The sequence below is a fragment of the Tursiops truncatus genome, chromosome 15 (assembly GCF_011762595.2).
Source record: "Tursiops truncatus isolate mTurTru1 chromosome 15, mTurTru1.mat.Y, whole genome shotgun sequence".
Lineage (NCBI taxonomy): Eukaryota > Metazoa > Chordata > Mammalia > Artiodactyla > Delphinidae > Tursiops > Tursiops truncatus.
The window spans coordinates 54460453-54474412 of record NC_047048.1 but is presented as its reverse complement, the minus strand read 5'-3'; the positions used below and the strand labels follow the sequence as shown (position 1 = coordinate 54474412).

The window sequence follows — 13960 nt, the reverse complement described above, 5'->3', positions numbered from 1 at the left end:
CAATGAAGACCCAAAGCAGCCAAAAATAAATAAATTTATTTTAAAAAAAATTTGTCTTCAAAAGGTCACTACATCAGTCAGCTTGCTTGCCATAAGCTCAAAGTATCTGGCAGGTAGTTGGCCAAACCTCAGCTAGTGTAGGACTCCTGATTTATGGGGTTCTATCCCAGTGTAGACATCTATAGGAGGCTGTGAGTGTACAGGACGTTTTCAAGAAGATGATGAAATGGAACAATAACCCTTAACTCTTTCGCGTGGTCCTGCAGTTCTGGCAGTTGTGTACAGCTACCTGAATGCAACATGTTGAAATATTAACATTCTCTTTGTTAATTTCACTCTACTTTTTATGTTTATTTAAATGTAGACGTTCGAATTTTTAAACGTTTAAAATATTTCTCTGTTCCCTTTAGTATCCACCAAGCACATTTATCAATAAACCTCTAGAAATTTCCCGAACTAGCCATTTGTGGAAAGCGGTGTTGGCGGGGCCAATGCCCTCAGTCAAGATGGCCGTAACTGCCTTCCCTTGTTCTTTTCTGACCTCAGCAAAGATGGTTCCTGCGACTTCCTTTCAAACTCTGCTTTTCCGGTAACAAACGTGGAGTCACCGCTTCCGGTTTGAGGCGGCTGCCGTTGCGGGGCGGTGAGTGTAATCGGGGCCTGGCGACTTTTCTGGGCCAGTTTTCTCTGCGGACTCACGAGTGGATCGGATTGGGGGAAGGGAGGGGGTCTCCGCAAGGCATCAGGCCGTTCTCTCCTAATTGGGAAGTTACGGCTGCTTTCCCTGGCCTGCTCCCAAACTCCTCCTCCCCCACCACGGGCGGCCTCTGCAGCGAACGCCTTGGGGAAGCCCCAGAATTTGCGTGCAGTGTGTCTAAATGAGCTTCGGTTCTTCTTTTTTTTAAAAACAACTTTCTTGAGACATAATTGACATATTATAAAAAATTCCCATTTAAAGTGTAAAATTCAGTGGTTTTTCATATATCCCCAGAATTGTGCATCCATCACCACAATCTAATTTTAGAATATTTTCATCATCTCGAAGAAAAACCTTGTACCCATTAAAAGTCACTCTCTATTCACTATGGCCTCCCAGTCCTAGGCAATTGATAGTCTACTTTTTTGTCTCTATAGATTTGTCAATTTGCATATTTGATATAAATAGCAGCATACAGCATGTGGTCTTTTTTGACTAGCTTCTTTCACTAAGTATAATGTTTTAAAAGTTTGTTCTTGTTGTAGCATGTATCGGAACTTAATTCCTTTATTGCAGAAAAATATTCCTTGTATTCATATACCACATTTTGTTCATTCATCAGTTGATGGACATTTGGATTGTTTCCACTTTTTGGTTCTTATGAATAAAGCTGCTGTGACCATCTGTGTACAGTTTGAGTGGACACATGTTTTTATTTCTCTTGAGCACATATACCTACGAGTGGGATCGCCTGATCCAACCATTTGTGGAACTGCTAAACTGTTTTCCAAAGTACTTGAGCCATTTTACCTTTCTGTATGTGGATATCCAGCTGTCTTAGCGTTGAAAAGACTGTCCTTGCCCTGCGGAATTGTCTTGGCATCTAGGGAACTTCAGTCGATAACTGTAAGATTTTACTTCTGGACTCTCAGTTTTATTCCACTGACTGTTTTTATTCCAATACTACACAGTCTTGATTATTGCAGCTTATAATTGGTTTTGAAATCAGAAAGTATGAGTACTCCAAATTTGTGTTCTTCGTTTTCAAGATTGGTTTGGCTTGGGCTTCCCTGGTGGCGCAGTGGTTGAGAGTCCGCCTGCTGATGCAGGGGACATGGGTTAGTGCCCCAGTCCGGGAAGATCCCACATGCTGCGGAGTGGCTGGGCCCGTGAGCCATGGCCGCTGAGCCTGCGTGTCCGGAGCCTGTGCTCCGCAACGGGAGAGGCCACAACAGTGAGAGGCCCGCGGACCGCAAAAAAAAAAAAAAAAAGATTGGTTTGGCTTTATGGGCCCCTTGCATTTCCATATGTACTTTTAAACAGTTTTGTCAAATGTCTGCAAATTTAAAAAAAAAAAAACTGAGATTTTGTAAGAACCATATTGATCCATATACCAATTTGGGCAATATTGCCATTTTAAAATAGTAAGTGTTCAATTCCATGAACATAGGATGTCTTTCCATTCATTTGGAGCTTTAGTTTCTTTCAACATTTTAAAATAGTTCTCAGTGTACATGACTTACATATTTTTCATTATGTGTACTTAAGTATTTTATTCTTTTTGATGCTATTGTAAATGAAATTACATTCTTTTTTAAAAAATTTATTTTATTTATTTTTGGCTGTGTTGGGTCTTCATTGCTGCACATGGGCTTTCTCTAGTTGCAGCAGGCGAGGGCTACTCTTCGTTGCAGTGCACGGGCTTCTCACTGCTGTACCTTCTCTTGTTGCGGAGCATGGGCTCTAGCCATGTGGGCTTCAGTAGTTGCGGCACGTGAGCTCTGTAATTGTGGCTTGTGGGCTCTAGAGCGCATGCTCGGTAGTTGTGGTGCATGGGCTTAGTTACTCCGCGGCATGTGAGATCTTCCAGACCAGGGCTTGAATCCCATGTTCCCTGCATTGACAGGCAGATTCTTAACCACTGTGCCACCAAGGAAGTCCAAAATTATATTTTCAATTTCATTTTTAGGTTGTTTATTGCTAGTGTATATAAATACAAATGATTTTTCTGTATTGATCTTGTATCCTGCAACCTTGTTTAACTTTAATTATTCTAGTAGTTTTTTTTTAAGTGGATTCATTGGGACTTTCTATACACAAGATCATGTCTTCTGCTAATAGAAATAGTTTTACTTCTCTCTTTCCAATCTGGAAGCCTTTTATTTCATTTTCTTGCCTAATTGTGCAGCTAAAGGTTTTAGCTCCAGTACAATGTTGTATAGAAGTGATGAGAGCAGTTAATATTAAATTGTTCCTGAGCTTAAGGGGAAAACATTCAGTCTTTCACCATGAAGTAGGATGCTAGCTATGGTTTTTTTCAAAAATGCCCTTTATCAGATTGAGGAAGTTCCCTTCTTTTCCGAGTGTGCTGAGTGTTTTGATCATGAATGGGTATTTGACTTTGTCAGTTGATTGTGTGTGTGTGTGTCTGTTGTTGTTTCTGTCCCTTATCCTGATATAGTGTATTACATTGATTGATTTTCAGATGTTAAAGCAACTTTGCATTTCTGGGATAAGTTCTGCTTGGTCAGGGAGTGTAATCCTTTTTATATGTTGCTCGGTTCATTTTGCTAGTATTCTGTCAAGGATTTTTGTGTCTGTATTCATGATACTGGTCTATAGTTTTCTTGTTATGTCTCTGTCTAGTTTTGGTGTGAGGATAACAGTGGGCTCATTGCGTAAACTGGGAAGTGTTCCGTCTTCCATTTTTTAGAATAGTTATCCACAAGAGGGAAGGACAGGTGCAGTGGGAAGAAGCAAGGCTTATTGGAAAACCTGATGGAAAGAGAGAAGTGGGGTCAGAGGTTGGGGGAACCAGGCTAGAAGTTTCTGGGTGGTAATTAATGTTTCAGAGGAGGAAAGAAGAGGAGAAAGCCTTGGGATATCCTTGAGGAAGTCCAGTTGGAGATGGAAGATGAGCCACAGAGGAGGCAGGAAGGAACAGGCCTAGCTGGGATGTCAGCTGGGTGAGTGGCTTCCTGAAAAGTAAAGAAAGAGTGTCAGAAGAAGGAATTTCTAGAAGTTATGGTGGAGTGATTGAGTTGGTGGAGATGAGAAAATGAACCAATTCTAGACTCTTGAGAAGTCTGTGGAAGTGAGAGGAGATTGGCTGTGAGGAAGGCAGGTGTCAAAGGTTTTCGTTTTGCTTTTCTTTCTTGACAATTTTCATATTGATATAATTTTATACCTTCAAAAAATTGCAAGACTAGTACAAGGAACTCCCAAATAACATTTTCCAGATTCATCAATTGCCTACACTTGCCCCATTTACTTTATCATTCTCTCTCTCTCATATATATATATATATATATATGTGTATATATATATATATATATATATACTGCAGACATCATGTCTCCCTAACACTAAATATTTGAGTGGTATTTCCAAAGAATAAGGATATTCTTTTACACACCAGGTTTTATTGAAAATGGGAGTGATTTGGGCCTGTTGAAAAGTGTAAGTGAAGATCCAGTGGAACAGAAGCCAGAGAAGGGATTATCGTCTCCGAAGGCTTCTGGAAAAGTCCAGAGAGTGGAATCTAAAGCCCAGGTGGAGTGGTTGGCCTTTGCCACACAAGGGACAGCTCCCTGTTTTACAGAGAGGTAAAGCAGTGTGCGGACGTGGGAGCCTTTGTTATGTTGAGAGAGCTGAAGAAGTTCCTCTCTGCTGGCTTCTGTTTCCCTTGTCAATTAGGAAGTGAGATGATATACTGAAAAGAGGAGGAAGGTATGTGAGTGATGGAGAGGGTCTGAGTTGAAGAAGAGTGGAGAAAATATGAAAGAGTCGAAGAGGGGGTTGAGAGGAAGTTATGAGATAAACATCTCAGGATCCATTTAGCCAGATAGCCCATTCCAGGTGGGTGCTCAGACACTTAGAGAGAGCCAGTCTGCCCTGACCTGTTTGATGACTCTCATGTCCAGCACACAGAAAATAGGGAGATAGTTGAGGTCGTCTAGGCTCAATTTTGCCAAAGGAGTGTGATGAAAAGACAGAATGGGCAGGGCAGGGAAGTTCAGGGTATTAACAAGACTGTGAACCATAGAATCTACTGGAAAAGAATGAAAGAAGCAACATGGCTATAGGATGGGAAGTAGAGGGGCAAATGGGCTGGTGGTTGGCTGGGAAGAGAGGAGCCTGTGATTTGTTTTTTAATTATTACTGTTTTACTTATTGGAGCTAACCATCATGAGCACAGAGACTGTACTAAGTATTTTACATGCATTAATTTTATATAATCCTTATGCCAACCCTATTAGGTAAGCATAGTAATCAAGCCATTTTTATAGATGAGGAAATTGAGGTTAAGTGACTTGCCCAAGGTGACAGCTAAAAAGTGAGAGCAGTCTCTCCAACTCCAGAGCCCCTGCACATCTCTGGACATTTTTGCAGAGCTTCTTAGCTGTGTTCCTTACTTCACGTTTACCCTCCTCTCATTTGTGTTTCACTCAGCTGACAGAGTGAGCCTTTGAAGATGCAAATTGATTATATCATACACATCCCCTCAGAAGCTTTCATTATATCAATTTTTAAATGGAAATATGTATAAAAATAAGTGAATTGATGGATGAATAGAGAGTTGGATAGCTGGTTATCTGATAAAGAAAATCATAGTAAAATGTTAATTATGAAATCTAGGAAAAGGCCATAAGTGACAAGCCCACAGCTAAGATTAGGAACAAGAGAGTGATGTCTACTTTTGCCACTTCTATTTAACATAGTACTGGAAGTTCTAGCCAGAGCAGTTAGGCAAGAAAAAGAAGTAAAAGGCATCTCTATTGGAAAGGAAGAAGTAAAACTGTCACTGTTTGAAGATGACATGATATTATATATGGAAAACCATAAAGACTCCATCAACAAACTGTTAGAATAAACAAATTCAGCAAAGTTGCAAGATACAAAATCAACACACAAAAGTCGGTTGCATAATGAACTATCAGAGAGAGAAATTAAGAATACAGTCCCATTTACAATTGCATCAAAAATAATAAAATAGAGCTTCCCTGGTGGCGCAGTGGTTGAGAGTCCGCCTGCTGATGCAGGGGACGCGGGTTCGTGCCCCGGTCCAGGAGGATCCCACATGCCGCGGAGCGGCTGGGCCCGTGAGCCATGGCTGCTGAGCCTGCGCGTCCGGAGCCTGTGCTCCGCAATGGGAGAGGCCACAACAGTGAGAGGCCTGTGTACCGCAAGAAAAATAAAATAAAATAAAATAAAATAAAATACCTAGGAATAAGTTTTTTTCTTTTTCTTTTTAAAAGATTTTTGTTTTTACCTAGGAATAAATTTAACCAAGAAGGTGAAAGACCTGTGCAGTGAAAACTACAAGAAGTTAATGAAAGAAATTGAAGAAGACACAAATAAATGGAAAGATATTCTGTGCTCATGGATTGGAAGAATTAATATTACAGTGTCTATGCTACCCCAAACAATATACAGACTCAATGCAATACTGATCAAAATCCCAATGACATTTTTCACAGTAATAAAACAAACAAAAAAAAATTTTGAACTATGAAAGATTCTGAATAGCCACAGCAATCTTGAGAAAGAACAAAGCTGCAGGCATCATGTGCCCTTATTTCAAACTATATTACAAAGCTATAATAATTAAAGCAGTATGGTGGCATTAAAAACAGACACATAAATCAATGGAACAGAATAGAGAGCTCAGAAATAAACCTATGTATATATTAATTAATTTATGAGAAAGGAGACAAGAATGTCCAATGGTGAAAGGACAGTCTCTTCAATAAATAGTGCTAGGAAAATTGACAGCACATGCAAACGAATGAAATTGGACCACCATACACAAAAATTAACTCAAAATGGATTAAAGACTTGAGCTTGAGACCTAAAACTGTAAAAATCCTAGAAGAAAATAGAGGTGATAAAGTCCTTGACATACATCTTTAAAAAAAATTATTTATTTATTTATTTTTGGCTGCATTGGGTCTTCGTTGCTTCTTGCGGGCTTTCTCTAGTTGTGGTGAGTAGGGGCTACTCTTCGTTGCAGTGCGCCAGCTTCTCATTATGGTGGCTTCTCTTGTTGTGGAGCACGGGTTCTAGGTGCAGGGACTTCAGGAGTTGGGGCTTGCAGGCTCTAGAGTGCAGGCTCAGTAGTTGTGGCGCATGGGGCTTAGTTGCTCTGCGGCACATGGAATCGTCCCAGACCAGGGCTCGAACCCATGTCCCCTGTATTGGCAGGCAGATTCTTAACCACTGTGCCACCAGGGAAGTCCCTTTGACGTAGGTCTTGATGATGAATTTTTGAATCTGACACCAAAACCAAAAGCAACAAAAGCAAAAATAAACAGGTGGGACTATATTAAACTAAAAATCTTTTGCACAGCAAAGGAAACCATCAACAAATGAAAAGGCAACCTACTGAATGGGAGAAAGTATTTGCAAATCATATATCTGATAACGGGCTAATACCTAAAATATATAAAGAACCCATACAACTCAATAGCAAAAAAACAACCAATCCAATTAAAAAATGGGTAGAAGATATGAGTAGACATTTTTTCCCAAGAAGAAATATGGATGGCCAACAGGTACATGAAAAGATGCTCTACATCATTAATCATCAGGGAAATGCAAATCAGAACCACAATGAGATATCACCTCACACCTGTCAGAATGGCTAATATCAAAAAGACTGGTGGTCCTGGGCTTCCCTGGTGGTGCAGTGGTTGAGAGTCCGCCTGCCGATGCAGGGGACACGGGTTCATGCCCCAGTCCGGGAAGATCCCACATGCAGCGGAGCGGCTAGGTCCGTGAGCCATGGCCGCTGAGCCTGCGCGTCCGGAGCCTGTGCTTCGCAACAGGAGAGGCCACAGCAGTGAGAGGCCCGCGTACCGCAAAAAAAAAAAAAAAAAGACTGGTGGTCCAGTGGTTAAGACTCTGCGCTTCCAATGCAGTGGTGCAGGTTTGATCCCTGGTCAGGGAACTAGGACCCCACAGGCCGCAGGGCGTGGCCAATAAATAAATAGAGACTAGAAATAACAAGTGTTGGCATAGATATAGAGAAAATGGAAACCTCATGGCAATGTAAATTGGTGCCACTATAGAAAAGTGTGGAGGTTCCTCAAAAAGTTAAAAATAGAACTACCATATGATCCAGGAATTCCAATTTTGAGTATTTATCCAAAGAAAACAAGAACACTAATTAGAAAAGATATATGCACCCCCATGTTCATTGCAGCATTATTTATAATAGCCAAGATAGAAAAACAACCTAAGGGTCCATTGATGGATGAGTAAATAAGGAAGATGTGATATATATGTACAATGTAATATTATTCAGCCATAAAAAAGAATGAAATCTTGCTATTTGCAACAACATGAATGTCCCTGAGACCACTATAAGTGAAATGAGTCAGAGAAATACAAATACTTTATATTAAGCTTATAGATACAGAGAGCAGATTGGTGGTTGTCAGAAGTGGCGGGGGGAGAGTGGTGGAAGAAATGGGTGAACTGTTTTTGGTTTTGTTTTGGTGTTTAAGTAAATTGAGTAAGAATAAAGAAATCTAGGCAGTAGCTATATGGATGGTCATTGTATTAAATTCTTTCCACTATCCTTTGTTTGAAGTTTTTCATCTAAAATATTGGGAGGAAAGAGCCTTAATTGGAAAAAAAAAAAAAAAAAAGTACATAGTTCCTTGGAAGTCCAGTGGTTAGGACTTGGCACTTCACTGCCATGGCCTGGGTTCAGTCCCTGGTTGGGGAACTAAGATCCCGCAAGCCACATGGTGTGGCCAAAAATAAAGAAAAAGAAAAAAGTAAATGAAATTAAACTGCTTCTTATACATGGACCCTGACTGAGTTGTTTTTGTAGATTTGTAAGAATCTGTAGAGCAATGGCTGCTTTCTCTTGGTAAGCAGGTATTTATGTACTGAGAAACTTCTTGTGCCTGCAGTCACAAGGCATCCTATACTCCCAAGTATTGGAAAATAATATTTAGATTGTGTAATTAAAGCATCTTTAAGAGAAGAAAATAAGCACTTCTAGAGAAGGAAATTGAACCACATATCAAAAGTTTTGGGGCAAAGGATAATCATTGCATTCTACTTGGCCAGCCTAGGTAGTTTCAGATCATTAGAAGGGTCTCACCTGTCCCTATTATTTGATTTCTCCTGTACAAATTCATTGAATCCAAAATAATGTTTTACATGCACAGGTACTTATTTTGTAATAAACAGGATTCTGCCTTTCAGTAGATTGTTTTTTTCTTTTTTTTGTTCAAATAACCAGTTTGTGATGTATTTGACATTTAATATAAGTGATTATAAAAGAAAAGATAGATATCACATCAAGGTGCTATTTGTTTTCAAAAAGGATTCCTTTTGTTCCATGTCATTAATAACGACTTCTGTTGCTGGCTGATTTCAATGCAACTTTGTAGGCAAGCAGGATATGTGGCTGTCATTTATTAACCTGTTTGTTCCCTTCCAGAAACCTCCAGAGCAGTGTTTGGTAAGATGAGGGCAGAAGGAGGAGCCACAGATGCCTGCAGCAGAGGTGTTTGCTGAAACTTCGGGCTTGGTTGGCTAATATAGCAGTGTGCAAAGACAGGATGTTCTTGCTTCTTTGGGAATCTTGATCACCTCACTCCTTCCAGAAGCAATCAGCTGATGTCTTGGCTCACTGTCTGCCTGAGCGAATGTCCACAACAGCATGTGACTGGGTGTCCTCAAATGAGAGGTGTCTTGCCAGGTCTCTCTGTTGATTTGTTTTTATACCTCCTATCTTTGCTTGATCAGGTGGTAGTTTGGGCTGCAGTCGGGAGGCTCTGGAGCTGGGTTCATCCTAGGTTGGTACTTTCTGGACGGGTTTCCTTGGGCTAGTTACTCTACTTCTCCTGTGTTTGGGGCCGACTATCTGACTGTAAATGAGGGTAATAATAAGATTACCTGCTTCATAGGGCTGTTGGAGATGAAGCTCTTAGCACAATGCCTGGCAACCAAAAAGCACTTAATAAATGTTAACTACTCGTATTATTATACTGCTCATGTTATTCTGAAATTGCTTCTGTCATTCAGACATAGATCTTTCAAGTTCTGACTGTCATTTTAACAGCTGGATAATATCCCATAATTTGGAATACTGCCTCCTCCCAAACCTATCCTTCTCCGGTCTGCTCTCACTCAGTTGATAATACAAACCTGTCACTGAAGCTACCACTCTTTGTTGACTTCTGGTTCCTCTTTAGCCCTTTTATCCATTCAGTTATTAAGTTTGACTCTTATTTCTGTTCCTAAACATCTTCTTAGTCTGTCCCCTGCTCTTGGCTGCTAGTGCCCTGCCCTGCTCTTCCTCTCTCACTGGGACCACAACAGTTGTCTGAATTCCTGTCGCTCCTGAGATTGCCTGCTGTCCAGCTGCCAAATCTGCAGATCTGACCATGTGTCTCCTCTGCATGGTACCTGGTGGCCTGTGGTAGTCACAGGGTGTGGTGTTGACCATAGTAAGATTTACTGATGACAACTTAAGAGGCAGAGAGTAGCAGAGGGTCCAGGATCTCTCCAGGCCCATAATTATTTTACAGAGAGGTGGGCAGGGCTGGATGTACTGCAAAGAGCCCTCCAGCCCACAGGTAGACATCAACCAGGAGGGATAAGGGACACCTAATTTTTAACAAGAAATGTCCAAAACTCTCAACACCTCTTGCCAGTTGTGGTTGCCCAAGCTGGTTCCTCTGGGGTTCATACTGTCCCCTGGCCATGGCCTGCCCCACACTTGGGGACAGCCTCCTTCAGAAAGCCTACTGCCCCTCTCTGGGCGCCTCTTCATCTTATCATGGTGTTAGCACTGTCTGTCTCTGTGTTTGGATCATCCCAACCTGAGCAACTCAAAGGAAGTGTCTATCACATTCATCTTTGCATCCCTGGGGCCTGGCATGTTAACAGTTGTCTGAAGGCCACAGAAGAAGATGCAAATCACCTGTAATTTCACTACCCAGAAATTAAACCACTGAGTTAATTATCACTGGAATTAATTTGGGATATACCCTTCTAGACTTTTTTTTTCTAGCTATAGGTCTGTATGTTTCATACACACACATCCCACACACGATATTTTATAAAATATGGATCAAACCCTACCTATAGTTTTTAAATCTTTTTCCATTTAATATATCATGGACAGTTTCCCATCTCATTAAATATTTGTGTAGTCCTTGGATTATAGTGCTAAACAGTATTTCATCCTTATCAGACATGCAGTTCACTTTCCAGCTGAAATGATTCATGGTTTCTTTCTGTGCTGAGAGTTATTTGTTTCTCATGATGAAGAAACATGGTAAACAAATGCTGGGTCTAAAGCAAAGACAAGGAAGACCATTAATAACAGGAAAGTAAAGCAAAGACAAGGAAGACTGTTAGTAACAGGAAAGTAAATTATTTTGGTTCTACTGTTTTTTGGCCTTTAAGGTGCTTTAAGCCATGGCTGTAATGGAGGCTCCTCTTATGCAATACCTTCTGTATTGAATTGTTTTATTTTTTCCATGGCAGGACTATGGCAAATCAGGAAGCCACTCCAGGAAGCCAATCAGAGGAGAGCAATGCTTTGGACCTGCCATCAGCTTATGACATAAGGGATTACGTGTTGCAGAGACCCAGCCAGGAGGCCAACAGTGAGGCTTTTAGTTCTGAGGAAGCCTTTTCTATTCCTTGCTCTTCTGATACGGATCCAGGTAAGAAGCACAGTTTAAAACAAACTAACATTGAACAAACAAAAAAATCCTGACATATACCTATATGTGATAGTTTGTTTCTCTGTCTTCCAAAGGCAGATCTCATTGTCTCGGGGAGAAAAACATCTTATCTAAGCAAAACTGTTGGGAGAGACTTCAAAGGACAGCCTCCCTGGTGGAACCAGGACAAGGAGCTGTTTCCTGGAGGCCTTTTTGTCTGAGTCCCTTTCTGATCTCCATCCAAATCCATTTAGAGGCAGGGAGCACTTGGTTCACTGGGAGAGGGTAGAATTGGTTTTTTGTTTTGTTCTTTTAAAACTTCAGAAAATAGCCATGTGGGCCTGTTGTGTGTCATAGGGACTTTAGTGTTCCTCTTATGAAGTATACTCTGGATTTAGGTAACAACTTTTCTGTAAGTTTCCCTGACCGAATTGCCGAAAAGTCTGTTTTTTAAGTTTAATGATAATTCTTTGACATAGTTAGTGACCATCTCTGGTTGTAAAGCCCATCTCCTCCCTGTTTATTGCCTAATCCAGGCCTGTAGGTCCACATATTCAAAGCTTTGCCACGTACTGGTTGTGTGACTCAGGTCATATTTCTTAACCCCTCTGAGTTCCAGAATCAGCTACAAAATGGGGATCAAAATGCTTGCTTCATGGAGTAGGTTTAACTCAGGGAACAGTGCAGGGACACATCATAGTGTTTGCCATACATTGGTGCTCAGGCAATAGCTATTACAGTATTCTGGTGCTATTATTATTGTTGTTGTTGTTGTTAATATTAAGAAACCCAAATATATATTTTTAAAGAGCACACAGGTACTAAGAAAATGTGGGCCTTAATGAAGATGAATTTAACATTGGCAGTAAGTAGGGTGTGTACCTGTCATTATCTTCAAGAATTCTATGAAAAAAAAAATACTTTTAAACTTCCTGATGATTCTTTTCTGATTTTCAGGACATAGTAATCAGGATCAGTCAGATTCCTGTTTAATTTAGTTCCAGAGCAAGAATTAGATCATTTCTTATCCTTTTTCTTTCTAGGCTCAGAATCTTAGTTCATTTAACCTTTCCTCTTCCCCTTCCCATCCTGCTGCCTCTACATTACTTTCCATCCCAAAGAAAGCAACTGTTATTAATTTGAATTGAGTTGACCATTGAAATATTTATATTGGAGTATTTGTTTAAAATCTAGACATTTCATGAAAAAAGATTCTTTTGGAAGCCCTTATAAAGGTCTAAACATGGGAAGGAGCACTCATATCCTGAGACAACCATTTTGCACGGCATGGGGAGTGGTGGTGCTGCATTTGACTGTCTAGTTTGAATTCTGGTTCTACTTTTTTCTGTGGTTTTGCCTTGGACAAGTCATTTGGCCTCCATGTCTTGGTTCCTTCATTTGTAAAATGGAGATAGTAATGCCTACCTTGTCACGGGGCAGCCATAATGAGGGTCAAAGTGTATGAGGTGTAATGCCTGGCATGTGGTGGGCTTTGGAAATCCAGCTCTTCATGAGTTCAGTGCCTGGGCACCTCAGCATACCACCACGCTGACCAGGCTCCATTTTTTTTTTAATTGAGCTATAATTTATGTGCAATATTATATGTTACACGTGTACAACATAGTGATTCACAATTTTTAAAGGTTATACTCCATTTATAGTTATTATAGAATATTGGCTATATTCCCTGTGTTGTATAATATATCCTTGTAGCTTATTTATTTTGTACATAATAGTTTGTACCTCTTAATCCCCTACGCCATCTTGCCCCTCCTCCCTTCTTTCTCCCCACTGGTAACCACTAGTTTGTTCTCTATACCTCTGAGTCTGTTTCTTTTTTGTTATACTCACTAGTTTGTTTTATTTATTTATTTTAATTTATTTTATTTTATTTATTTATTTAAAAAAATTTTTGGCTGCGTTGGGTCTTAGTTGCAGCACACGGGATGTTCGTTGAGACGTGGGATCTTTCGTTGAAGTGCTTGGGCTCTTCATTGCGGTGCTTGGGCTTCTCTCTAGTTGCGGCCTGTGGGTTTCTCTCTAGTTGTGGTGTATGAGCTTCTCTCTAGTTGTGGCGCACAGGCTCCAGAGCGCATGGGCTCTGTAGTTTGTGGTACGTGGGCTCTCTAGTTAAGGCGTGCAAACTCAGTAGTTGTGGCGTGCAGGCTTAGTTGCTCTGTGGCATCTTAGTTCTCTGTCCAGGGATCGAACCTGCGTCCCCTGCATTGGAAGGCGGATTCTTAACCACTGGACCACTAGGGAAGTCCCTAGTTTATTTTTTAGATTCTACATGTAGGTGGTCTGACTTCTTTAACTTAGCATAATACCTTCCAAGTCCATCCCTGTTGTTGCAAATGGCAAAATTTCATTCTTGTTTATGGCTGAACAGTATTCCATTGTGCGTGTGTGTGTGTGTGTGTGTGTGTGTGTGTGTGTGTATACCACATCTTCTTTATCCATTCATCTGTTGATGGACACTTAGGTTGTTTCCATATCTTAGTAATTGTAAGTAATGCTGCTATGAATATTGGGGTGCATGTATCTTTTTTAATTAGTGATTTTGTTT

At 40.5% G+C, this 13960-nt stretch overlaps 1 protein-coding gene across 19 annotated transcripts in view; it reads left to right on the top strand.

The window, feature by feature from the left end:
• The first annotated feature begins 599 nt into the window (after positions 1-599).
• SHLD1 (shieldin complex subunit 1) overlaps positions 600-13960 on the top strand; it is a 99059-nt gene continuing 85698 nt past the window's right edge. For 14 of the 19 annotated variants that reach the window (XR_002177607.2, XR_012326226.1, XR_004522032.2 and 11 more), the window contains exons 1-2: positions 9183-9416; positions 11213-11394. Coding sequence is in view for 15 of the 19 variants with exons in the window: in XM_073792702.1 (XP_073648803.1) it covers positions 9364-9416; positions 11213-11394 (235 nt within the window). In the remaining 4 variants the exon portion in view is untranslated. Of the gene's footprint in view, positions 644-9155; positions 9417-11212; positions 11395-11489; positions 13947-13960 lie in introns of those variants that run through there. The other 5 variants (XM_073792695.1, XM_073792696.1, XM_019941462.3 and 2 more) reach the window with 5 other exon arrangements.